This window comes from Leptodactylus fuscus, chromosome 7, assembly GCF_031893055.1.
Source record: "Leptodactylus fuscus isolate aLepFus1 chromosome 7, aLepFus1.hap2, whole genome shotgun sequence".
NCBI classification, from domain to species: Eukaryota; Metazoa; Chordata; class Amphibia; order Anura; family Leptodactylidae; genus Leptodactylus; species Leptodactylus fuscus.
Window position 1 is genome coordinate 84,566,831 of NC_134271.1, and position 27,821 is coordinate 84,594,651.

At 40.9% G+C, this 27,821-nt stretch overlaps 1 protein-coding gene across 3 annotated transcripts in view; it reads right to left on the bottom strand.

Moving 5' to 3' along the window:
* Window positions 1–1,569: 1,569 nt before the first annotated feature.
* The window catches only part of CCDC88C (coiled-coil domain containing 88C), a 66,918-nt gene continuing 40,666 nt past the window's right edge, over window positions 1,570–27,821 (bottom strand). Inside the window, exons 20-31 of one of the 3 annotated variants that reach the window (XM_075282389.1) lie at window positions 27,064–27,341; window positions 24,651–24,794; window positions 23,640–23,826; window positions 21,583–21,728; window positions 19,537–19,626; window positions 17,576–17,808; window positions 13,816–14,004; window positions 12,534–12,602; window positions 11,906–11,962; window positions 9,722–10,020; window positions 6,465–6,686; window positions 1,570–4,555 (exon numbers count right to left, since the gene is read on the bottom strand). In XM_075282389.1, the coding sequence (XP_075138490.1) occupies window positions 3,641–4,555; window positions 6,465–6,686; window positions 9,722–10,020; window positions 11,906–11,962; window positions 12,534–12,602; window positions 13,816–14,004; window positions 17,576–17,808; window positions 19,537–19,626; window positions 21,583–21,728; window positions 23,640–23,826; window positions 24,651–24,794; window positions 27,064–27,341 (2,829 nt within the window). In that variant the 3' untranslated portion in view covers window positions 1,570–3,640. Of the gene's footprint in view, window positions 4,556–6,464; window positions 6,687–9,721; window positions 10,021–11,905; window positions 11,963–12,533; window positions 12,603–13,815; window positions 14,005–15,644; window positions 16,031–17,575; window positions 17,809–19,536; window positions 19,627–21,582; window positions 21,729–23,639; window positions 23,827–24,650; window positions 24,795–27,063; window positions 27,342–27,821 lie in introns of those variants that run through there. The other 2 variants (XR_012717249.1, XM_075282390.1) reach the window with 2 other exon arrangements.

Genomic DNA, 27,821 nt, shown 5'->3' on the forward strand with positions numbered 1-27,821 from the left:
TAGAATTTTTTTTTTAGAGGGACCCAACATTGAGTGGACATAGAATTTTCTTCCCTCTCAAGGGTTGTTTCATTATGGCTGCAAATGGGATTTTTAAAGTAGAATTTGAACTTCGTCTACAATATATGTATTTTTTGCTCTCATATGGTCGTATATTACTTCTCCTTACCCTCAATGTATTAATATTACTCAGATTTAGATGGTATATATACCTTATGTATTTTTTTTTATTTCTTTTTATTGCTACTCATATTAGCATATTGATCAATATGATCGTCTAATGTGTCATACACTATGCAGTTTGGATCCTCTAATATACTTGATGTGGTAATGCGCAAATATTAAAAACTTGTACAATTTTGTTTTGCACATGCCTGGTAACTTATTACTGCTGTTGTATGACCCCCATCTTATTATTCTTTGCACAGTGGGACCACGTCAGATAGCAGTTTGGGTCTCCTAAGGCTCTGTTCCCACGAAGTAACGCACCGCTCATTCTGACACATAAACACGTGTAATAGTGAGGCGCTTCAAAACAGATCCCATTGACTTCAATGGGTGCCGGCTTACACGCGCTACCCATTGAACTCAGTAGGAGGCTTTTTTACCTATTGCTTTCAATGTGATATGCGCATATCACATTGAAAGCAATAGGTAAAAAAGCCTCCCATTGAGTTCAATGGGTAGCGCGTGTAAGCCGGCACCCATTGAAGTCAATGGGATCTGTTTTGAAGCGCCTCACTATTACACGTGTTTACGTGCCAGAATGAGCGGTGCGTTACTTCGTGGGAACGGAGCCTAAGGCCTGGTTCACATCTGCATTCGGTATTCCACATTAAAAAGCGGTTAGCAAAGAAACCACACAGACCCCATGGACTATAATGGGTTCCATGTGTTTTCCACATGGTGTCCACATGAATAATGTGGATTGTGAGTGGAAGTGTGTGATTGTTATAAACTTGTAAACTTTTTGGATACTTACAATCTTATTCTTTTGGGCATGTGTGAACTATTCTAACACATGTGCAGTGAGAACACGGCAAATAGTAGCGTGGCATTCATGTTATTCATGGCACAAGCTTTGTACCTATGTAATTATTGCTTTCATTACTTAATGGGACATGATATACATAGTTATGGGGGATTGGTTTGGTTGCATACCACAAACAAAGCTGCTTGCAGGAGTATCAATACACGTGGGTTTTTCCCCCTTCCTGCTGACCACAAGATATCTGCCATTAGTCTCCCCTTATGTTGTTATTTTCAGGTTTGATTTTTTTTTTTTTTTTTGTGTATCTGTGTTTTTGTTTTTTATTTTAATAAGACTTTGGATACAAATGATCTGGCAAATAAAAGTCAATAGGGGCTGCTATGAATGTTTGCTGTGTATGTGCAAAGAAATTGACTCTGAATGTTGGGTCAATTACAACCATAACAGAACATGGGAATGATTTGAGCTGCACCTTAGATTTTGTCTAGAATAGGCTAAGAAAAAGAAAGAAATATCTTTAATAATCTCTATAAAGCATTAAACAAGGAAAGGAAACAAGGACTATCGGAAACCACACTTTTATTTCCATATTACAAAGATTGAGGCTTATTCCATACATTATTCACAATGTAGAATACATGGACAGAATGGAAGGAAAATCCAAATAGGACATGTAATGATCAGTTGGCATTTATTGGCTATACACATGAGATGCAGAGGAGAGCTGCCTGCAGTGCTCTTCTCTGTACAATATGGCTGTATGTAGCACCGTTGTTATACTGAGTTTTGGCTCAAGCCTGTCCCACCGTCTCTTGGTGACAGGTCAGAGAGCAGAATCTGGGAAATAATTAAATCATGAAAATATATTTACAATAGAAAGCTGTACAAAAAAATCTCAATCATTTACATCTGATGTACAGAACAAGGCGGCAAATTATTCTACAAGCCTGAACCAAACACAGCAGGATCATGACATAGTGCAAGTGTGTCTAGAATATGTCCGCTGCAGCCAAGATGCAAAAACTTGCTGCTTGCATGAGGCTGCCACAGGGAAAAGTCAGAAACCTGTGCCTCTCTTTATATTTATTAAAAGGGGTTTTCTGGGCTAAAAATATTGATGACCTATCTCATTGATGGGATCAGCTATTCTCAGCAGCTAATAATAGAGCAAGCAGGCAGCGCCGTCCAGTATGTAGTGGCTGGACCGGGTTACTGCAGCTTAGCTGCACCTAACGTCACATTATTCAACATTACTATAAACTTTTGGGGATTTTTCTTTGAAATTTACATAAGACACAGTAAAGTAACATTCTATTGAATAGTATCTCACATTTATTGGACCTTTAAGCAGCATATAGAGGACTTCCATCAAGAATCATTTCTGTTTCTTACAGTGTATAAGTAGGTTTTGATTTTTCAGGCATGGGATTGCCATAATGTTTGCTTTTGACTATCTCTATGGTCCAGTAGTAAGAATAAAATGGTATAATCTGTAAAGGATAATATATACACATATAACCGTAATATTGCATTGGATTTATACAGCAGTAGTAAAGACCTGAAAATATTCCTGACACAGTATATAGTGAATATGTTCAGTAAACTGTCCCCCAATATTTATTACTAGCCCATGGAATCCAGTGTTATTGCCATGTCTTTACAACATGACCCTATACAACACAACTGGAAGCAGGTATACCCTACCATATAGTCCAGCATGTATCCTGCCGTGTAAGGCAATGTGCTTCTAATTGCAAATATTCAGTAGTGAATCAGTTTAATAAATTAAATATGAAAGCAGTTTTTCTAATATAAATCTGTATGTGAATCTGATGGCTTAATCTGAATCTCTATAATAATACACTATAGGCTTTCCATTTGCATAAGAGAGTTATAAGCAAGAGAAGAGATGAAGAAAGTGCAAGGTCAGGATGAAGAGCAGCAGAACACAGACATGAGACCATACTTAGAAATACACATATACTCATTAGTGGAGTAGGTAATAAATAAGAGAAGACTCCTTTAAAGAAGAAAGACTAACTGTACCTGCTGAGCATGGGGCATCCACTTACTAAGCACCAGGTAGTGACAGACAATACTTACACTGCAGAGTCCCGTGCAACCTCTAGACACCAATGAAAGTACTAGGAGGAAGACAGTCTAATTTGGGTCATCTTGAGAAAGTACAGACATGGGATTCTTGCACATCTACACAGGTACTAACTTCCTACACATTTAAGATCAGCTGTAGAAGATACCAACCAATACTAATTCTGATCTGAAGAGCAGCAGAGAACCATCTAAGAATAGCTAGTACAAATGTAAGTACAAGTGTTTTATGCTTAAATTTCATTCTGTAAATACATATTCCTAAGTCCTCCCGTCACGCACAAAAGTCCAGTGTTTGGGGACACACGGTGGCTCAGTGGTTAGCACTGCAGCCTTGCAGCGCTGGAGTCCTGGTGTTCAAATCCCGCCAAGGGCATAAAACCATCTGCAAGGAGTTTGTATGTTCTCCCCGTGTTTGTGTGGATTTCCATCCCATATTCCAAAAAAGACATACTGATAGGGAAAAATGTACATTGTGAGCTCAATGTGGGGCTCACAATCTACATTAAAAAAAAAAAAAAAAGTCCAGTGTTTATTCTGTCAGACACATCCATATTCATACCAAACAGTCTGGGGGTCTGCATTGGGGTCTGGAGAGGCAGGAGTACTTTTTGGGGAGGTTTTGTTAGATTCTTCTTCAGTAGTTGGTGAGGGATGGCAATCAGAAGATGTGCTTGGTGTTTTAGGATTAACAGCACCCGTCTGACTTTCCACTTCGGGAATGCTGGATATGGGTCTGACTGGTGAAACCATGGCTACTTCACCATACCGAGAAATGGGCCTGGGCCTGCCTCTACCGGAATTTTGGGTAGAAGTATAAGGCTGATGTAAGGAGTTAGTGGATAGGGCTGGTTGTAGTGTCTTGTCATCTTTGGAGACAGCCAGTGATAGGCGTCTTGTATCTAAAGACCGTGTGCGCAAATCATCACTTTTTGGTGGGATGGACAGCTTGGCAGATTGTGGTCTCTCTCTAGGGGAGCCTGTAGGTGTAGATGTTCTTAGGATGTGACCACTGAAGTCCTTCAACATAGGAGTTTCCAACTCTGGTCTCTCCATACGGTTCAGGTCTGGACCATTGGCCTTGAGAAGATCTGCAGTTGCCAGGCTAAAAGCCCTGTTCAAAGAGTTGCCCCTACTAGCCAGTGACCCTGGGTGCTGAGGCTCAGGAACTTGCTTAGAAGTCATAACAGGCTGCTGCATTTGAAGTCGTCTGAGTGAAGCTGACGGGTTAGACGTGGGATCCATTGGTCGCAGGTTTGGCTTAACATATTGTCCTGGCCTCCCAGGTTTGACATCTCCAACATCTCCTGATAATTTGGCTGACATATTAACATAGTTTGGTGGTGTGGATCTTGAGTCTCTATAACCAACCTGAACCTGCGGGCCTGCAAAGTCAGCAGAGTCACTTTTCTTGAAGTAATCTCCCAGCAAATCATCCCGACCACTTGATGTGTCCTGTAAAGAAAATAGAAAGATCAGTCAATTGTATTATCATGATGCGGTTTCATCATTCCAGACTGAACTGAGGTCTGCTCCAACTGTAACAAAAAATATTAATACTCAAAGCATTATCAAGAAAAGCATCAGCTCAGGCAGGTCAACTGCTAAGTAAAGGTAACTTACTTTACATGGTTTGGCTTCATTTACACAAGTCATTTCCAATATGAGTGGACAACATGGGGTCCAAGGGTCCACAAACAGGGAATCCGCGCGCTCTGGTGATGGAGGTAGAACAAAGTCCAGAGGGTCTCTAATTAAAAAAAAACCTTGCGTCATGCCATTTCGCTGTGTTATTCTCTCAATAAAGAGGTTTTTGTATTAGCAACCCTCTGGACTGTGTTCTACCTCCATCACCAGAGAGCGCAGATTCTCTGTTTGCAGACCCTTGGTCCCCGTGTTGTCCACTGTATTTTCCCGTCTCTTTGGTGTCTACAGTTTGTGCCGCTGTCACTTTGACCTAGCACTATTGTCTATGTACTCTAAATGTGGTTGTGACTGTTTCACAACCCCTACAGGTGACAGGCCACCTGGTCATTTTTGTGTTCTCGCTACTATTTCACCATTGCTGTCATATACTGCACTTAGTGTCTACCTCTCTCTCTCTATTTCCAATAGGAGGGCACAGTAAAACTGAGGTTCTCTATTGTTGGTTGTGGCCAATGTGGACCATATGGTTTCTGTTGCATGCTCTGTAGTTCCAGTTCTCCAAGATGGTGGTAACTTCTTATTTATTGTCCATGTGGAGAATAAAACCTAATTAATTACATATAACCTTATTACATATAACCTTGCAGGGGCCATATGTTTTTAACAGGTAAAAATAATAAGCATTTTCTACTTGGTGGCAGGTCCTCTTTAATACAGTGCTAGATTTCAACTCCCTTTTAGAGCTTAACATACATGTAACGATTTCAGTCATCTTATCTGCCATGGTTTTGCAATGCAGTTTTCGGCCACGTGGCTTGTACAATTGAGGTATGTGGTTTAAATGGGCTCAACTTGTTCAAGCTCCGTGAATGAAAGGTTATTGCAAAACCGCAGCAATTTTATAGAAGCATGATATGGTTTTAGCTATGCAGTTCTCAGCCACATAGTACAAACCACTACACATATGTTGCTGTGTAGATCCCACATGGCTTACAATATTTGCTTTGCTGCATGTTTTTCACACAGCACGTGAATAGAATTTCTTTATATCCAGTCCACTATGCTGTAACTGTACAATGGCCACAAGTCGCCAAGCTGGCAACTTTGCGGGAACTAACCTACAGCAATTCTGTCCAGTGTGCAGGGCTGTGGAGCACAAAGCACAGACTCGGACTTCTCTATTTTTTATTTAATGACAGCCATGGTCAGTCAGAAGCTGTAAAGCTCCTGTAATTCATTAGATGAAATCCTATGAAAGTAAACTATACTAATTAATTACACAATATTAATATTATTTGATGAGGTTGAAAAATAATAATAAGAGGTAAACCCCCACCCCAACATTCACTGCAGCATGATCATCCAGTGCACTGCCTCTCTGACACCACCCTTCTTCCTATCACACAGAAATATTCTTGATTTATGAGCACAACATTAAATATTTCCAGTAAAAATATGTCAGGAATGTTCAGACATAAATCAGAGTTAGTTAATGCAGCCTTGCACAGTGTAGAGATTAGACTGCCATCCACCTTGTACCATCCCATAATGTTAATGTGCACATGTAGATAACAGAGAGACTCCCACAAGTGAGAGTGTTCCAGTGGGTTAATAAATGCACCTCCAAAACATCACAGTGTTTGTTAGGCATGCAAAGACGGTGGGGTGAGAAAAAGAAATACAGAGGCTAAGGGGACAGAGAACTGGAGCAGAATACCCTGGGGATATATAGCGAGGTTGCTCTTCTGTTGGCCTGGTCTGCGCGTTGCCTCCATGCGCAATTCTCGATAGATGGTGAAGAGGTTCCTGATGATGACTCTGAAGGTTCCTTGAAGTGAAACGTGGGAGAAGGGGAAGGAGAAGAAGGGTGGAGGGAATCGGCCTCTAAGAGAAACTCCTGAAGAGTGATGAGCTCGCTGTCAATTATACTGTGCCGACGCTGGGGGAGAAATGGGGCGTAAGAGCAAAGATCACTAACCTGCCATGAGAAGCAAAAAACAAATCCAAAACCTGGGCTTTCATTTTACAGTTTATCTACATAAGAAACTATTATATCAAAGCCGCATTTTTAAAAACCTGCTACTTTCCTGTTAACTCTCAGGTCACATTCATGTCACCCTGCTGCCCTCTGCCGGCACCATGTCAGCAAAGAGCACATATGGCAGATATTATTAGCTATACTGGATACTCTATATTATTAAATCATATCGTGTTATACTTCAGTAATACGATGCACCAGGGTACAGAGCAGGGTCGGACTGGGATGTCTAGGGCCCACCAGTGGAATTGTTTCTAGGGGCCCACCGCCAGGACCCTGCAGATCAGCGGTACCGAGACAGGGCGGTTAAAGGTAATAACATGTTGGGAGCCATGCTACTCACGCACTATACCATGCGCACTACATATACCTACTGCTTCAGCTTGTATGGCAAGTGAACAGCATGGCTCCTAGAAATGTTACTATTACCCGTAGCTGAAGTGTCCTGGAAAAGCTGATCTGCAGAGGTCCTGGCTGTTGTATCATCGCAGATGTAATATTGATGGCCTATCCTAAGGACAGACCATCAATATTAGAAAGATGGATACATCCTTTAAAGTGGTTGTCCAGGAATTGGAGCAACTCATGTGGTGGGCGGGAGGTGTAAAATAAAAAAACAAATAAATAAAAAAAGAATACTCATCTGTCCTTAGCGGTTAAACGGTTTTGCGGCGGAGAGCATAAAACGCACACCGCCGCACCCGGTCTGACAGCTTTCTGTCTTCTACAAGCAGAAGACGGAAAGCTGAGAACGGACTGCCGAACGCTAGTGTGAACCTAGCGTCAGGCTAAAGCCCCATGTAGCAAGACAAAGCAAAAAGCGCTGCGGGAAAAACCCCGGCGGCAACACATCAGTTTTTCCTGCAGCGCTTATTGCAGAAACTCCGCAGAGGTTTCCTCTGAGGACTTTGTTTCCTTTAGGGTAAGTTCACGCAGGGATTTTTGGTCAGGATTTTGAGGCCGTATCTGCCTCAAAATCCTGACCAAAAAGATGGCTCCCATTGAAATCAATGGGAGCCGGTCAGTTCTTTTTTTTCCGGGAGCCGGTTTGTTCCAGCTCCCAGAAAAAGAAGCGTGGTGCTCATTCTTCAGGTCGTTTCGCCTCGTGATTCAGCCTGAAGACACTCCCTCCTCCCATCTAGGCCCATTTATTGGGCCTAATCTGGAGCAGAGTGCGTGACTGGATGCCGATGCATCCAGTCGCGGCTACCCGATTTTTGGTCCGGAACCTGAGGCGGCCTCTGCCTCAGGTTCCGGACCAAAAAACCCCCTGTGAACTTAGCCTTATACCTATAGTGAAACTGCAGGTGTTTCTGTAGATATAAGTGACATGCTGCAATTTCCAAAACCGCAACAGTTTTGGAAATTGCAGTGTGTTCGCCGTGTGTGTTTTTCTGCAATGTGTGGATGGGATTGCACTCACTATATACCTACATACTCAGGCCTGGTTCACATCTGCGTTCAGTAATCCATTCGGGGAGTCCGCATGGGGACCCTCCCAAACAGACTACCGAACGCATTAGCAAGTGGTGTGCAGTGAAAGCACACATAGACTATAATGGGGTCCATGTGCTTTCCGTGCGGTGTCTGCATACAACATGCGGACAGAAAAGTACTTTACAATCTACTTTCCTGTCCACATGACTCATGCGGACACCGCATGGAAAGCACACGGACCCCATTATAGTTTATGCGGTCCGCGTACTTTCACTGCACACCGCTTGCTAATACGTTTGGTAATCCGTTCGGGGGGAAGGGGGAGGGGGTTCCCATGCAGACTCCCCAAACAGATCACCGAACGCAGATGTGAACCAGGCCTTAAACATATACCATATATACTCACACATATACAATACAATATACACATACAATACTATAGCACATATACATTCATATACCATATAAGTCATATATATACTTGTATGAATACTATATATACACCCACACACATATATACATACACATTATTATAGCATACAGTATATACTCACACATACCTGTATACAAACATACAGTACTCACACAGTATACAAGACACATACTTTACACAAATGTACATATATACATATTAAACATACAGATTTTACAAAGTTTACTCACCTATTCCAGCAGCAGTCGGCTCCCTGTCCTCCCCACACGCTGCGATGTAACAGGACTCAGTGTGAGGAGGAGGGGGGAGGGGGAGGAAGTGCGTGCGTGCAGCAGGGGAGATCTCACAGGACAGCAGCTGCAGGTAAGTGAAGGGAGAAGCCATTAGCTGATGCTGAAGAAGAGACACTCACTGTCCTCCGATGTGTACTTCTTCAGCATCAGCTAATGGGGGCTCCTGTGTGTGGAGGCAGATGCATTGGCCAGGTGCCCGGTTGGGGCCCCTGGCCATCCCGATCGGGCCCCGACCAATGCATCTGCATTGGTAAAAATCAAAACTTTAAGTCAGGGCTCAGGGGCCCACCGGGGGATTCCCCGGTACACCGGTAGGCCAGTCCGAGCCTGGTACAGAGAGTCAATGGGTAACTATTCTGTCAGCAATACCATAGGTCCAAGGGAACGAAAAAGAATTGTGAAATCAGGTCTGGATCTGTTCTAGAGCAAAAGTTTATCTGGCAAGTATAGAAATAATGAAGACTGATTGACCACTGTGTGAATAATAAAATGCTCAAATGGAGCTGTGGTTTATTTTATTTTCTAACTACTGATGTTTTGCAAGTTAGAAAATGGGTTAAATCAAAATGTTAAAAGGGAACCTATCATGAGGTTTGGGGCTTCTAAACCACCATGTCCTGTTGCAGCTGGGGTTTAGGGTCCCAACCCTAGCAATCTCTGCCTCTCAGCTTGAGAGTTGATGTGCGCTTCACTTCCAGCTCAATCTTGAGACCTGAAGTTAGCCTTTCACTGGCAGTCTAGCCAGGCAATAATACCCTAGTCCACATACTTACTGTGGGTGGAGACTTTTGATTACTCTCCTCCAAAAATTCTTCCAAAGTCACCATCTCACTGCCTGGAGACCCTGACCGTGGCCTTGGTTGGGCACGGCTTGGTGGCCTCTTCTCAAGGTTGTTGTAGGGCGCCAGACTATTTCGGCTAGAAGCTACTTCTGATTTACTGACAGATCCTGGTAGAGTGGAACTGACGCGACTGACGTAGCTATCTCTAGGTAATGTAGCAGCTTCCTTGGTGGGGACAAAATCATCACTGCTCATACTCCCTGGTCTTCCTTGAAGGAAACCTGATGAACCTAATTAAAAAAAAAAAAAAAATGAGAGACACGTACTAATAATTCTACTGAAACAGGAGGAAGATTATTGGAATAGACTGCAATGTTTGAATATTTATAATAGAGACATTATTTAGGAGATTTTCATATTTATTTAATTACTGTATAATGAAATGTTCCACAACTTTGTAACACAAATTAGACATATTCACACTTTGAGCATTTTGTCAGGATTTAGGCACAAAATCTACAGTTAAATGACACCAATTTTTCAATCAACTTAAGTCTCTTTTAATAGAGCATGTGATTCTGGAGCAAAACGTTTTGAACTTTATTTAAAAATATTGCCGCTATCGCCTCTCTAAAATTTCTAACAGTAGGTGACTCCCTTCTAACTAATTTGCTGTTCATTCCCTGTTTCTAGGTAAGTCCCATCCATAGATGCATCAGGCTTAAAGGGGTATGCCCATCTACATAATTATTTTTTAATTTGTAGATGATTAAATGTTAAACATTTTTGCAAATATAAGTAATTAAAAATTCTGCAGAGTTTTAAAGATTTTCTCTAACTTTCTTAGTGGTGACAGTCTATTATCTTGCCATGGATACGACCACCAATGCAGAAACTTTCTAAGGTCAGAAAATCAGCCATGATTTCTTTATTGTGGCCGGGATATCTTCTGATACATGTAGTGTCCCTGCATGATAAACCAGCTACAATAAGAAAATCATAGCTGGGTTCCTGACAAGTCCCAGACCATAGAAAGTTACTGCATTAGTGGTCGTATCCATGGCAACTGATCAAGATAACAGACTCTCACCACTAAGAAAGTTAGAGAAAATCTTTAAAACTCTGCAGAATTTTTAATTACTTATATTTGAAAAAAATGTTTAACTTTTAATTATCTACAAATATAGATATGATTATGTACATGGGAATACCCCTTTAAGGCAGGTTCACATTGAATTTAAGGAGGAAGGAATGTTCTACCTTTATACAGTGAATGCAGAGGGGACGGAATGGATTTCCTCACAGCAAGTCTGCAAACTGCTTTCTCTGTGCACTGTGCTGAACATTCTGCACATCTCACTTTTACAATGTATGAAAAGACCTCTATGTACTTCTAGATCCTTGTTTGAATACAGATGGGGATGGTATTCACAGACAGCAGTTTTCTTGACTGTGCTCATAGATTATTGTTTTCCTGTGTCATGGATCTTTTTAGCAGCATCATGCCTACATGTATTTGCAATCCAGTGTTACTCCTGGTAGAATTACATGTCAAACCAGTAGTAGTTGTAATGGATAGGTGATGGGAAGGACTGCTCTTTATTGCACACCCACAGTCAGGGAGAAGTGTACGGAGTTATGTGCGGCAGCCATCACATGATCATTAGTAGCAGAAACAACTAGGACATCATGTATGAAGGCTTTTACAGTCATAGAACAGACTTCCCAGGAAGACCCTGCACATAATTTAACTTTTCTTACTTAGGTGCAAGCTTCAAACTTAGGTGCAAGCAAGTTAGGCAATTTATATCTCATTCACATGCAGAGGAATAAATCCCTGCACGATAAGGAAGTCAATGTCGATCACTTGTCACAGATTCAGTCTATAAAAAGCAGCAAAATAATCCAACTAAATAACAATGGAGATGAGCATGTAGATCTGCTAGCACATCTGCTTCACAAATCAAAGTTTCAGCCTCATATTTATGGAAAAAATCAATGTGAATTTAGTTTATCATTTTGTAGATATCTTCTTGCAGGTCAGTAATGACAATATCTGTAAAGCGCGGCAGAATATGATGGCGCTATATAAATCAGCAAAATAAAGAATTGTATCCAGCCTAGGCAATCCTATGTGAGTCAAATATACTGACAGCTTTTATCTCCATCACTTACCTTTTAGGGTCAGAGGTGAAGGGTTTCTGCTGTTCTCCAGACTGGTGGGCCGAGGGACTGAAAAATAAAATGGCAACAACAGTGTGTTATAGTAAGTAGAAATTCAATTGTGGCCAACATCTGAACCCATAAACAAGTACCCGGCCAAGATATGTATAGTGTTAGATAGTGTACCACAACAAAAATTGAAGAACACAAAAAATTAGATAAAAATATCAAATATATTTATTGAAAAATAATAAAACACATACCAAAACATAAAACACATAATGGAGGGCAACACAGAGGGGTCCGCCTGTATGAAAACAGGCGGACAATACGTACGGTATTGTCCGTACGGTATTGTCCGCCTGTTTTTATACAGGCGGACCCCTCTGTGTTGCCCTCCATTGTGGGTTATATGTTTTGGTATGTGTTTTATTATTTTTCAATAAATATATTTGATATTTTTATCTAATTTTTTGTGTTCCTCAATTTTTGTTGTGGTATAGTTGCATTGGTTTTTGGGGGTTACCCATTTATTATTGATGGATAAATCTGGTTGGTTGTGATTAGTGTTAGCTAGTGAACAGATCTGAAGATTATCCAAAAACAACAGATTAAAATTCTAGCAAAAACATCAAATTACCACGAAGTCCTCCAGGGCTGCTCTCGTGCTCCGGTAACTGTTCAAAGATGTTGTCATCAGAACTGTAACCTAGACATCAGAAATTCAGACTGTTATACAAAGTGGTGAAATAAACTACCGTTATATAAAAAGTCCATGTAGAGAAACCTCGCCAACCCACAAGGTTATCACCCAACCAGATAATGGAACACGAGACAATTGCCCCCCCATCTTCTATCACATGCTGGCTTTGCTGACTCCTATTTATACTGCTAGCTTATGTGGATTTAAGGCTGAGTTCACACAGAGTTTTTTGGTTAGGAATCTGCCTCAAATCAGCCTACAAAAAAAACCCTCCAAATAGAACTCTAGTGGGAGGCTTTTTTTTTGGAGGCTAATTTTGATGCGGATTTCTGACCAAAAAACTCTGTGTGAACTCAACCTAAGACTTTTCCTAAATACATTGCTTCATGAAAACTGCTTTGTTTGGCTGTTGTCTTAATTTATTTACTTCATTGTTTACACTGCGTTTCCATAACCACAGACCTGGGGATGGTCTTATCTCTCCGCCCAGGACAAGTCATGTAGCTCCCTGCTCTCAGGGAAGGGAGGGGGTGCTGATGGGACTCCGCAGCACGCTTGTATTTCTGAGCTGTTTATTTCCTGCTCTTCCAGTTATCAGTCAGTTGATTGAATTTTGCTGATAATGGGTGAAACTGGGAGTCCGTTATCTCTGTATGTAAACACAGACCTAAAAAGGAGTTTATTGCAAGCTGACTCTTGTTCTTGTAGTATGTAAATTTGGGATTCTCATCACCTATCAAATCCAGCTCTGCTACATCAGCTTCATATTGTGCATCTTCCAGTGATATTGTGCTGATTTATTTACAACCATGCCTCATTACTGACTGCAAACATGTACTACTATGAAGAGAGATAGCAGAGCAAGTGAAACCCCACCCACCAATGTACCAAAAAAAAACAAAAAACAGGAATTGAACAGAGCACACAGCTGCAAGTTGGTGAACAAGCCAGTCGGGAATACCCCTTTAAGTGTTTTTTTTTTTTTTTGTTTTTTTTTTTTGGTGGAATCTAAATAGTGGTCAGCTAAGGTCCTTGTTTCTCTATGATCGGTGGGGTACACAGGAGCGCTAGGATCATAGAGCAGCCTAATGAAAGTGTCTTGTATAAAACAATACCCAGCAGTATATATCTGGTAAATCACACATCTGTATGAGATATTTCAAACTGTATTTTACATAACATGATCTACTGTATACAGTATGTCATTGCGAACACTCACCTTGTGGTCTACCTGGTTGTTGTGACCTCAGACTTGCTGCTGGGCTCAGATGAATTGCAGAAGTGGAGAAGGCTCTGGATCCTGGTTCGATCCTCCTGGATCGAGAAGTTCGTTCTGAACCCTCCATATCCTCACTGCTTTCTCCATGATAAGATATCCTATTTTGCTTGTGAGCAACATCAACCAGGACTGACAGACCAGAGAAGAAAAACTTTAGTGAGCAGATTGTACATGGAGCAAGTATAAGAAGCTCCGACACAGCGCACAGCAGTGGATGCTGACAGATAATAGTCCTTAGACTGGGTACATTGTATTGTACGGTCCATTTTATTCTCTCATCTACTTTAAAACAAGAGCTTATTGTATCTAGACCATTATCTACTCTTTATTGTAAAGCTGGCTGGTCACAGGTCAAAGCAACCTGCATTTATTTGCAACGTTTTCATGTGCAGGTTGTTAAAGAAGAAGAAAGGATAGACTCCAAGGTGGAAATATTCACCATATATGTAAAGCCTATGGCCTCCTTGACAACGGATTGGAGGAATTAGGGATGTGCTTACACTACAGACACGAGACAGAAAAATCTAAGACCATTTCTGGAATATTAACAAAATATACTAAGCATCAAATCCACCGTGCGCTGTATCAGACCTTGACATGGATAAAGCAATGACATATTCAAGCAAATGTTATCCACTTCACAGAGGGGAGGACAATATAAGGCACAGGACATGGGTAACCGCTTGTGGCAAAACACACAACAAAAACCAGCGTTCTTGAGGAGTCATCGGACGTAAACCTGGCCTATATAAAATAAGCCCTGTTCTTGAATAAGTGATGACATGTTGTATATGAACCTCATAGTATTCTTACGCAAACCGGACGCATTGTTTAGGCACTTGCACATTTAACAGAGTGTTAATAGACAGATCGCGCATTGCAGGTTAGAAGGGAGAAAGCAGAAAATGGACATGCAGTGCAACTTCTGGGCAAAAAAAGGATCAATAGTCACGTCTTGTCAGACATGACAGGAAGCCATAGAGTGACAAGGGAAGTATTCATTCATTTCTATGTACATTTATAAAGTGGACCACTGATCTAGAGATGTAACTTGTCTTATATTGAAAATGAGCACTTTTTGCCCAGACTAACCAGACTCCTTGACATCACGGTTTGAGGGTTATGACTTCCTAAAGACTTTAAGAATGATGTAGCTGTGAATGGAGTGGTTTCATGTTCGTTGCAATATACTGACAACAGCTACCTACTTCTCCATGTATACAATGCAAAGACTAAACTGGAGCATCGGGGAGAGGGAATCAGATACCCTTGTGGGAAATCTCATTTATAACCAGAATACATGACAACTCAACATAAAAGATTGCAGGTCATAGTATAACCCTAATTTCAAGCAAATGATAAGCAATGGATATACACCGAGACTGCATACTGGAATAATTCTATAGTCTAGGTCAGTGAATATGACACGTCACTTTAAAATTATTATGGTCCCTAAGGAAACATCATTATCTGTACTCACTCGGCTATGGCAAATGTTTTGCCTATGCTATGTGTTATAAACCCTCCTATGCCCCCCTAAGAAGTTCTGTAGGACCTTCATACTATAAAGTACAACACAATGAACCCTTGACTATACATAACTGTAGATCACTGTCATTTGCTATTAGACACAGCAAATCAATGGCGACTTCTAGAAAATGAAATTATACTTCCCCTTGTCACAACAGGTGACGGACAGTAACACAGCAGTGCAACATCTAGTAGGCAAAAATATCACTGCTGCAAGGAACAGTCAGACTTACACTGCCCGGACAGACGCTTTCTGGCCAGTGGTGAAAGGGCGATTTGTCAGTGTTAAGAAAGGGGAGGGGTCTAATAATCTTCACGCCACTTCTTGATAAACATGCAACTTACAGACAATACAGATTAAATATGAAGGTTCTATGGTCCATGAGGTATGTATGAATTTGCAGATAGTAAGAAAATATGGGAGGTATTCTTTAGAAAGAGAGACGACAGAGAGAGCATCAGAAGTCCCTGATCTCCGGGAGGGAGACAGAGCTCTTGTGAGTAGTGGGTGAAATGTCTACAGATGACCAGAATCGCAGGCGCTCCGAGAAACGGCGCTGACTCTGTGACGCCTTCTTCTCTTGACTCTTGCTTTTCAAAAATGGAAACTTTTTGCGGGGGGTGGCTAGATAGATAGAGAGGTCACCAGGCAGGACAGGAGAGAAGTGAGAGTTACATGAATTAAACAGTGTTAAATGTGGACTATTTGGAGACATATTAAAGTGAATATTTCATGACCTTTTTGTAAGAAAACAGCACCCTAATAGATTTGGAGTTCAGTTTCATTACAAGGCAAGATTTCTCCCTCCCTCCATATACATCTGTTACTCAATCCAACTACCAATTCAATCCAACTCAATCAACTACACTATGTCACCTGGCAGAGAGAATGGGCGATTTTTGTATTTTTTGATCACAGATGAATCTCGTCTGATTCTCTTTATGAAATGGCAGATCAGAAAAGAAAACCCCTGCTTGATAACATCTCCCTGATACCATCATACCTTGTTTTTCACATTCATCTGGCTCCCATGAATCCATCTTCTTTTTTGCTCCACAATGGGATTTACTTTACATCCTGTGCGGGACTTGCACTTTGTAGCCATCCCTCCCCCATTGATTTAGTCTGGGCAGTGTATTCTCGTGCATGTGCAATAGACACAGTGGAACCTACCAACCTGAGCAAGCCAAACTTCCTCCCGTTCTACATTCCCTCCTTTGTCACTCCAACAAGCCCCCTTCCTTCCAATATCACCCGCCTCTGACTGATGTTACCATCGCAAGTTGAGCGCGGTCATGCATCTACTCCAGTGCAAGAACCACCAGCAGTAGCCAAGTGGTAAAAACGAAGATAAATATAATTACAATGGGTATTGCTTATGAACAGAATCAAAAACCCTAGTCCCAAAAAAACCTTTACATCCACTTGTACTTACATGAAGATTCAGATGACGATATTCACAGGAGAGCCTAGCAAATAATGAAGCAACTTTGCATTGAGTTCCAAAAATTTTGAGCGCCAAGTGCTAATGGGAGATATTTTCACTGAAAACCTCTATTTCCCCACACTGAAAATAAGCCCTATTTCACAATCTGAATGTAGCCTAATATTGCTGCAGTAAGTGGAGGTAGAAGAGGTTTGTAATAAGAAATAGCTAAAGAGTACCTGTCACTTCCATTGACATTTCAGGATAAGCTGCCATAGGTACGTACATGTAAGTAACCATTTCTAGTCATTACATAAATTATATTTTGCATTATTTAGTGGTTTTCCCTCTCTGCATGCTCTATCTGCATTTTTCATTTTACTCTGAACTTGTGGACTGAGAATAGCTGCCATACAATATCAACAATAGTTAATTCATTAAAGGGGTTGTGCAGTATCAGAGAACATGGCAGATTTTTTCCTTCTCAGGAAATGATGTCTGTTGGTCACATGGCCGTGCTACAGTTCAGTTCCATTAGAATGAATAAGACTGAGCTGCAGCATGGCTATATGACCAAGAGACAAGATGTCATTCCCTCAGAGGAAGAAATGACCAATGTTTTCTAATCCCTTTAAATCTGCAAATGTGTGCAAAACTTATTAGCAGGGATTCATCTAAAGCCAGATAAAATTCCAGACTGTTCTTATCAAGAATTGCTACAAGTATGAATTTACACAACTCACCTTTACTGGTAGTGATCTTTGGAGAGTCTTTTTCATCAGACACCAGAGAACAATTCTCTATATTTTCATACTTCACTCTAAGTGGCCGCGTACAAGATGGCGATGAAGCAGTCTCCAAGTTCTCCACTGTTTGGTTGGCAACGTCACCTACTGACTTTGGTCTCTCCCTTGAGCTCTCTTTCCTTGGTTTGATAAGTTTGGCAAGAGCTCGAGCACCAGACCAGTGATTCTTCCTGCAAACACATATGAGGTGTTACAGCAAAGCACTCTGACATTTGTTGGAAAGTGTAGAATGAAGAACATTAATCCATAATATTAATAACTATGATTTATTCAGTTTGAATATTGTAGGCCCCATCCACACTTGGCTGCTGGGACTCCTTGCTGAATATAAGGGACCAGCCCCAACCTCCTACCCCGCTGCCACAACTCCCTGTGGCCGTACAAGGATTTCTACTGAGCAGAGGCCCCACTCCCAGACATTTAATTTTCTTTCTGTCTGTATTTTCCTGGAAGGCTCAGTTGTACAAATGGGAGGATTTTCTTAAGCCTGACTAAAAACCTCCACAAGATTCTGCATACTGTGCTGGTATATAGACACCTCTCTCTATGCCAGTACATTGTAGTGTATATGTACATATAACAAAAGATTTACCTTTGTAAAGTAATTTACAATAAACCAATTTTAGCAAATGAATTTCACAAAACAAGTGTATTTGATATTGCCGAAACTGTAACAACCCATACAACACAGAGAACACAATATTATTAGTGATCACCAACTGGTACGAATACAAATGGCTACAATGCTATTTGGATTACAAGACTGGTTCCATACCAAAGTACTGCTGTGGTATCGTGATTTTGGTATTGTGACAAGTCTAGTTCACAGAACTTATGAGGGCAGATTTTGTGCAGGACAAATTGTACTTCACAATTGTACCATTTAATATTCCATACAAAAATTGGCTTTATTTTTACACTTACTGTTCACTATACAGGCATTACCTATACTCCGTGAGTCATGTTTTTAATACCTTTTTTCAAAAATTCAACAAAAATGCTAAAATGTCTTTAAATTCTGACACCCACTTTTTATAATTCAATATATGGAGTTGTGTAGGAGGACTTTTTTATTTATAGAAGTGAAATGATAAAATAGACAGTGGTTCAGTCTTTTTTTTTTTTTCTGGACATGGTGCCTAATGTGTTTATGTTTATTTTTGTTCCGTTACTTTTATATGTGATCAAGGGAATGGATGGCGATTTGATTTGTATATTTTTTAGTGCTTTTATCTTTAGATTCCCTAGGGGATTTGAACGCTATGGTGCTCTAAACAATTAATGTGTTGCAGTATAATATAAAATCCATTGACGTCTATAAATGTATACTAATAACAAGTCTCTAGCCTCCCGTCTATCATAGGAACTGATCGCCACCCCAGATGACACTGCAAGGTATAGCAATCTCAATCAATAAGACGGTGTCCATGCACTGCTGCTCTTCAGAAGTCTCAGTGGCAACTGACTAAGGCCTCTATAGAATTAAATACACACACTCAAATTATTAGCGGGGTCTCCAGTGTAATACTTGGCACTTATGGTGCTTGTTCAGGTCCTGAAAGAGCAATAAGTTTCAAAGTCCTAGTTGTCAGTAAGGCTTAAACACAATACAGATACTGTCATAGTGTAACACAGGGTGTATATTATATTGTCAAACAGTGGACATCTAGCTCCATACTTTTACAAACATAATACTATCAATGCGTTTTCATCATAAAATTATACACTGCAAGCACAATTCAGGTTCTGCATAACAAATTTGCAATGAAGCAGCAGGGATCATGCACATGGCCACATTATGTGTACTGCAGTCATAAATATGACCCTTCTGCCTACTGGAGATGCCCATGTCATTGCTGCAAGGAACATATAACAGGAAAATGATCTGTAATACATACTTCTTGGGCGCAGGGTCATAAAATTTATACTGGTCCATTATTTTCTCCTCCAGTTTCTCTTTCTGTCGTCTTAGGTCATTTAATTTATCTCTACGAGGAAAAAAAAAAGATTAGATAAATAAGTACTAAGTAGAGATGAGCGAACACTAAAATGTTCGAGGTTCGAAATTCGATTCGAACAGCCGCTCACTGTTCGAGTGTTCGAATGGGTTTCGAACCCCATTATAGTCTATGGGGAACATAAACTCGTTAAGGGGGAAACCCAAATTTGTGTCTGGAGGGTCACCAAGTCCACTATGACACCCCAGGAAATGATACCAACACCCTGGAATGACACTGGGACAGCAGGGGAAGCATGTCTGGGGGCATAAAAGTCACTTTATTTCATGGAAATCCCTGTCATTTTGCGATTTTCGCAAGCTAACTTTTCCCCATAGAAATGCATTGGCCAGTGCTGATTGGCCAGAGTACGGAAATCGACCAATCAGCGCTGGCTCTGCTGGAGGAGGCGGAGTCTAAGATCGCTCCACACCAGTCTCCATTCAGGTCCGACCTTAGACTCCGCCTCCTCCGGCAGAGCCAGCGCTGATTGGCCGAAGGCTGGCCAATGCATTCCTATGCGAATGCAGAGACTTAGCAGTGCTGAGTCAGTTTTGCTCAACTACACATCTGATGCACACTCGGCACTGCTACATCAGATGTAGCAATCTGATGTAGCAGAGCCGAGGGTGCACTAGAACCCCTGTGCAAACTCAGTTCACGCTAATAGAATGCATTGGCCAGCGCTGATTGGCCAATGCATTCTATTAGCCCGATGAAGTAGAGCTGAATGTGTGTGTTAAGCACACACATTCAGCACTGCTTCATCACGCCAATACAATGCATTAGCCAGTGCTGATTGGCCAGAGTACGGAATTCGGCCAATCAGCGCTGGCTCTGCTGGAGGAGGCGGAGTCTAAGGTCGGACCTGAATGGAGACTGGTGTGGAGCGATCTTAGACTCCGCCTCCTCCAGCAGAGCCAGCGCTGATTGGCCGAATTCCGTACTCTGGCCAATCAGCGCTGGCCAATGCATTCTATTAGCCCGATGAAGTAGAGCTGAATGTGTGTGCTTAGCACACACATTCAGCTCTACTTCATCGGGCTAATAGAATGCATTGGCCAATCAGCGCTGGCCAATGCATTCTATTAGCTTGATGAAGCAGAGTGTGCACAAGGGTTCAAGCGCACCCTCGGCTCTGATGTAGCAGAGCCGAGGGTGCACAAGGGTTCAAGTGCACCCTCGGCTCTCCTACATCAGAGCCGAGGGTGCGCTTGAACCCTTGTGCAGCCTCAGCTCTGCTACATCAGAGCCGAGGGTGCGCTTGAACCCTTGTGCACACTCTGCTTCATCAAGCTAATAGAATGCATTGGCCAGCACTGATTGGCCAGAGTACGGAATTCGGCCAATCAGCGCTGGCCAATGCATCCCTATGGGAAAAAGTTTATCTCACAAAAATCACAATTACACACCCGATAGAGCCCCAAAAAGTTATTTTTAATAACATTCCCCCCTAAATAAAGGTTATCCCTAGCTATCCCTGCCTGTACAGCTATCCCTGTCTCATAGTCACAAAGTTCACATTCTCATATGACCCGGATTTGAAATCCACTATTCGTCTAAAATGGAGGTCACCTGATTTCGGCAGCCAATGACTTTTTCCAATTTTTTTCAATGCCCCCAGTGTCGTAGTTCCTGTCCCACCTCCCCTGCGCTGTTATTGGTGCAAAAAAGGCGCCAGGGAAGGTGGGAGGGGAATCGAATTTTGGCGCACTTTACCACGCGGTGTTCGATTCGATTCGAACATGGCGAACACCCTGATATCCGATCGAACATGTGTTCGATAGAACACTGTTCGCTCATCTCTAGTACTAAGAGACTGAGACATATTCCTATATGTACAGATAAGAGTAGAGACATGGAAACACTAACAAATATAGTATGCGATGTTTAGGGAGGGGGTCCCTGCTACAAGGTTTACTTTGGGGTACATGGACCTCCACCTACATGTACTGTTTTTGCTCCTCGTAATAATGCTCTTTACTCTCCATACTTGACTCCAACAACATCTGGTTCTGCTGATTCAGCATCTGGATCTGACTGAGAAGGTGATGGTTCTCCTCTTCGAGATTACGCTTCAGGCGGCTCATCAGCTGAAAACAAAAAGTCAATGTGAGGATCCAGCTTGGTGATATGTAATACAATTCTCTACTTTAACCCTACCATAAAGATGTAGAGCATAACAAGGTCAAAAATAATCACAGTTACTTTACTAATTAGTAAGATCACAAAAATCCATCTCATAAAAGCTTTACACATTATATATATATATATATATATATATATATATATATATATATATATATACACACACATACACACTGTACTGTATACACACATATATATATATATATATATATATCTCATATATATATATATATCTCATATATATATATATATATATATATATATATATATATATATATATATATATATCAATGTTTATGTAAAGTTTTCATGAGAAGGATCTTCATGATTTTACGAATTAATAAAGTAATTGTAACTATTTTTGACCCTGTTGTACTCTACACCATTGTGGTAGTGTCGTTTGATAGTAGAGGGATGTGGTGTTATTTATCAGGCAACTGGTATGGATTCTCTACTTTAGTGAACTTATCACATGTAAAATGCAGTGCAATGTGCAGGCAGCATGTTATAGAGCAGGAGGAGCTGAGAAGATTCAAATATAGAGCAGGAGGAGCTGATATAAGCAAAGATTCAGCAGAACTTATTCATTGATTTGTTTGCTTTTCTATGCTTACAAACAGTGGTGAAGTTACATGGCAGGCCTATCAGTGATTGACATCTATCTCTATATCCCCACTCATACATGGAGGGCTTTCATTCACGGTTAGGACCACCCACTGGGCTCCTAAGGACAGTATGGTTAGAGATGTAGTGCAATACATTACAAGGTGCGTAACATTTTTCTTTCCCAGAAAACTATACTGACCAGCTCAGCCCCTGTATAGACATATACTGGCTGCAGATTGCAATGAATTTTCAGTGTGACAAGTTCCCTTTAATAGGAAATAAAATATAAAAATACAACAACTCCATCCAGTGGCCGGTTACGGAATTTTCTATCTGCTGTAAGTCAGTCACACATGACTGGAATAGATTTAGCATGCTCCTGGGTAAAGTGGATGTATAGGTTCAGAAAAATTTGCCTATTTTATAGAAACAGCTTCAGATCTGTCCGCATGACTGGAATTACTTGAAAAGGGTTTAGCTGCAATATCTTGGGCTGATTTTTGGAAAAGAAAAAAAATTCTGATCTTTAACAACCGCTTTATGCTAGGGCTACACAGTGACTTTGTCTGCAACACATGTTGCCCTGATGGCGTTGCATCTAATAAGTGGATATGTTGCGACTTTCAGGTTGCGTTAACAAGGCCTGTGGAGTCGGTAGATCAAACCACCAACAGAAGTATACATATATACACAGATTGGCTCCAACTTCTGCTCCAACCCACTCTTTCACAAAGGTCTGACAACCAAGGTCAGAATCCATAAACGTTCTCTATTTCATTGAAAAGCCGGTGATTGAATCCCTATGGAAGTAAATATGTGACAAGCTATGCAACTAATTATACAATGTTAATAACAGTATAATGACATTGATAATAATCATTTTATTTTGAAGCTGGGTTGATAACTTTTTTCTGACTTGACCAAAATTGGTCCCAACTCTGACCCCACAGCCCTGGCATTGACAATGGTCACAAATAGTTGAAACCTGATGGATGTTTTCTGTCCATTGTTTAGCTCTAGCTTTAAACGTTTTGAACAAGTAATAGAAAATTTTCAGAACATTGAATATATATACTGTACATAGTCTGCCTAGATAATCATAATGCAGCGGTTTGCCTACAACCATAAAGGTGGTGTAGTAGATCGACATCAGCCCCATGCTATGGGTTGCAAATCACTGGCAAACAGTGGAGCTTTATACAGTGGTGAAACCTGTATTTAACACTTTGTAATTTTATGGCTTGTCCTACCTCACAGCGGTTGTCCAGCTTGGTAAGAGTGATGTCCATAGTCTGATGCTGTTCCTTTAACTCATCAAACCTTGCTTGCCATCGGTTAAGCTCCATCTGGGCGTTGTTTAGAGAGCTCTTTGTATCTTTTGTATGTTTGTGTAAATTGTTATATTCTTCTTGAAGTTCACCATGCAGAAACTTCAGCCTAAACACACAAAAACAGCAATGAGAAAATGCAGATGGACAAAATAATAATAATAATAATAATAATAACAATAATAATAATAAAAAAGTTTACATCCCCCTGATTTTAAAGGGGCTCTATCAGCAAAATCATGCTGATAGAGCCCCACATATGCGTGAATAGCCTTTAAAAAGGCTATTCAGGCACCGTAAAAAGTTATATTAAACTACCCCCCAGTTATAAAATGAAACCCTAAAAAAGAATGTGATCTACTTACGCATCGTGCACGATGGGCGGGCATTCAGGGTGCGCCGTCTTCTTCATCCACGCCTCCTCTTCCTCCGGCGCTCGCGAACTGACATTGATAAAAAAAAAGTGGCCTGGGCGCATGCGCAGTAGCCGTAGTAGAAGCCGCATGCTAATGCGCATGCGCCCAGGCCATTTTTTTTATCAATGTCAGTTTGGGAGCGCCGGAGGAGGATGGGACCCGAGGACATCGGAGGAAGAGGAGGCGTGGATGAAGAAGATGGCGCACCCTGAATGCCCACCCAGCGTGCACGATGCGTAAGTAGATAACATTCTTTTTTAGGGTATTATTTTAAAACTGGGGGGTAGTTTAATATAACATTTACGGTGCCTGAATAGCCTTTTTAAAGGCTATTCACGCATATGTGGGGCTCTATCAGCATGACTTTGCTGATAGAGCCCCTTTAACTGCATATCTACATGGACACTCACACATACAAAAAGAAGAAGATTAAGTACAGATCAGGAAACACAAAATCAAAGCAAGTTGCCAAAAAGTTTCTACATCCCTATAGAAAACCCCTGTGAGCTTCTCTTACCTCTCCAGCTCTTCCTGTAGCTTCTCTTTCTCACTTGCCACCAGAAGGTGGTTCTTCTTTTCCTGCTGTAATTCTTCATTCTCACTGTTTAACACTTTGTCCCGTTCCTCTAACTCTGCTTTATAGCGCAACAAGTTGTTATAGCTGAAAAAACAAACAAAAAATGCCTACTTATGAAAGACACACAGATCACAGACTGAAAACTCAATGGTACTGAGCAAAATCCCAATGTTCCTGTGAACAATTTGCTGTGGTCTGGGACAGGAGAAAAATTTGTTTGGTGGACATCTTTAGGGAGAAAGGAGGAAGGAGCAAGGTCTAAGTGGGAGAGGATGGAAACAAACAGAACCAGAGCAGCTGCTGGTGCTAAATAGCAAGTTTCTATCTCATCTCAAGTGCTTTATTTGCATGAATATAGGTCAGTACCTCTCTGTAATGTCCTATATGAAACTGCTGCTCCCTGAATGAGGGAGAGAGTTATAAAGTAGATCCTCCTCTAATTTCTTTGTACAATGTATGGGAGACATCTCTAATCTACACCAACAAGGTCAGAGAGAACTGGAAAGGGTTAGTAAAGGGTAAAACTGCTAAAAATGCACCATGCAAGTCATATAATGCCTAGTAATATTGTTATTTCTCATATATATATATATATATATATATATATATATATATATATATATATACAGTCCTATGAAAAAGTTTGGGCACCCCTATTAATCTTAATCATTTTTAGTTCTAAATATTTTGGTGTTTATAACAGCCATTTCAGTTTGATATATCTAATAACTGATGGACACAGTAATATTTCAGGATTGAAATGAGGTTTATTGTACTAACAGAAAATGTGCAATATGCATTAAACCAAAATTTGACCGGTGCAAAAGTATGGGCACCTCAACAGAAAAGTGACATTAATATTTAGTAGATCCTCCTTTTGCAAAGATAACAGCCTCTAGTCGCTTCCTGTAGCTTTTAATCAGTTCCTGGATCCTGGATAAAGGTATTTTGGACAAACAATTCAAGTTCAGTTAAGTTAGATGGTCGCCGAGCATGGACAGCCCGCTTCAAATCATCCCACAGATGTTCAATGATATTCAGGTCTGGGGACTGGGATGGCCATTCCAGAACATTGTAATTGTTCCTCTGCATGAATGCCTGAGGATTTGGAGCGGTGTTTTGGATCATTGTCTTGCTGAAATATCCATCCCCGGCGTAACTTCAACTTCGTCACTGATTCTTGAACATTATTCTCAAGAATCTGCTGATACTGAGTGGAATCCATGCGACCCTCAACTTTAACAAGATTCCCGATGCCGGCATTGGCCACACAGCCCCAAAGCATGATGGAACCTCCACCAAATTTTACAGTGGGTAGCATGTGTTTTTCTTGGAATGCTGTTTCTTTTTGGACGCCATGCATAACGCCTTTTTTTATAACCAAACAACTCAATTTTTGTTTCCAAAATGAAGCTGCCTTGTCCAAATGTGCTTTTTCATACCTCAGGCAACTCTATTTGTGGCGTACGTGCAGAAACGGCTTCTTTCTCATCACTCTCCCATACAGCTTCTATTTGTGCAAAGTGCGCTGTATAGTTGACCGATGCACAGTGACACCATCTGCAGCAAGATGATGCTGCAGCTCTTTGGAGGTGGTCTGTGGATTGTCCTTGACTGTTCTCACCATTCTTCTTCTCTGCCTTTCTGATATTTTTCTTGGCCTGCCACTTCTGGGCTTAACAAGAACTGTCCCTGTGGTCTTCCATTTCCTTACTATGTTCCTCACAGTGGAAACTGACAGGTTAAATCTCTGAGTCAACTTTTTGTATCCTTCCCCTGAACAACTATGTTGAACAATCTTTGTTTTCAAATCATTTGAGAGCGGGCTGTCCATGTTCGGCGACCATCAAACTTAACTGAACTTGAATTGTTTTGTAGAAAGAAATGGTCCAAAATACCTTCATCCAGGAACTGATTAAAAGCTACAGGAAGCGACTAGAGGCTGTTATCTTTGCAAAAGGAGGATGTACTAAATATTAATGTCACTTTTCTGTTGAGGTGCCCATATTTTTGCACCGGTCAAATTTTGGTTTAATGCATATTGCGCATTTTCTGTTAGTACAATAAACCTCATTTCAATCCTGAAATATTACTGTGTCCATCAGTTATTAGATATATCAAACTGAAATGGCTGTTGCAAACACCAAAATATTTAGAACTAAAAATGATTAAGATTAATAGGGGTGCCCAAACTTTTTCATAGGACTGTATATATGCAAACTACATTGTTGATCCCTCGAAGTTTGTGGAAAGGTTAGGTATTATTTATGCTTTACATCTAAATTTTCTAATAATATTAATATCTTTTCTCCCGAATTCATCAAGCTGTTGCCAGCCATGTGTAGTTAATCACCTGTCCTCCAAACTGCGGTACGTCTGCTCCAGGCCCTTATGTTGCGTCTTCAGACTGCTGTGTTGACCAATAAGGCCCTCATATTCTGCAGATTGACGTTCATACAGGGACACCAGGTGATTGTGGTCTCGGAGCAGAGCATCGTGACTGGCCTGAGCCTCCTCCCGCTGGTGCACTACCTTCTCATTCTCTCCCTCAAGAGTGGACAGCTGGTTCTGGAGCTGGGAGATCTGGGATTTTAAGGAAACGCTTTGGGAAGCAGATGCTGAGCTCTCAACCTGCAATAAATGTTAATAGGTTAATATATATACGATATATATATATATATATACATACACACACACACACACACACACACATTATAAACCTCCACACAGGCTAGAACAATTTCTGTTCTGGAAACAAAACGGGAAGGAGATGATATAATGTCTCCACTTGCCAGCCTCCAGAAGGGGCCGGGGCAAAACACACATTGGGACTGGAGGCGGAGGTGCTGGTTGTTTTTGACTGGAGCATTACATTGTTTCTTGTCTATATTCTTCCATTTTGGGTATGGTGAGATTATGAATTATATACATATAATCATGTACATGTACTTTGCACTTATAATCACAGTGCTTGGCTGATATTATAAATAAAAACTAAGTCTGCATTATTTACACTGTGAAAGCAAGCGTAATATTGAATGTACTACCATATCCCGTTGGCAGACGCAATCTTGACCCCCCACTATATTTTTAATATTTGTTAGGTGGATA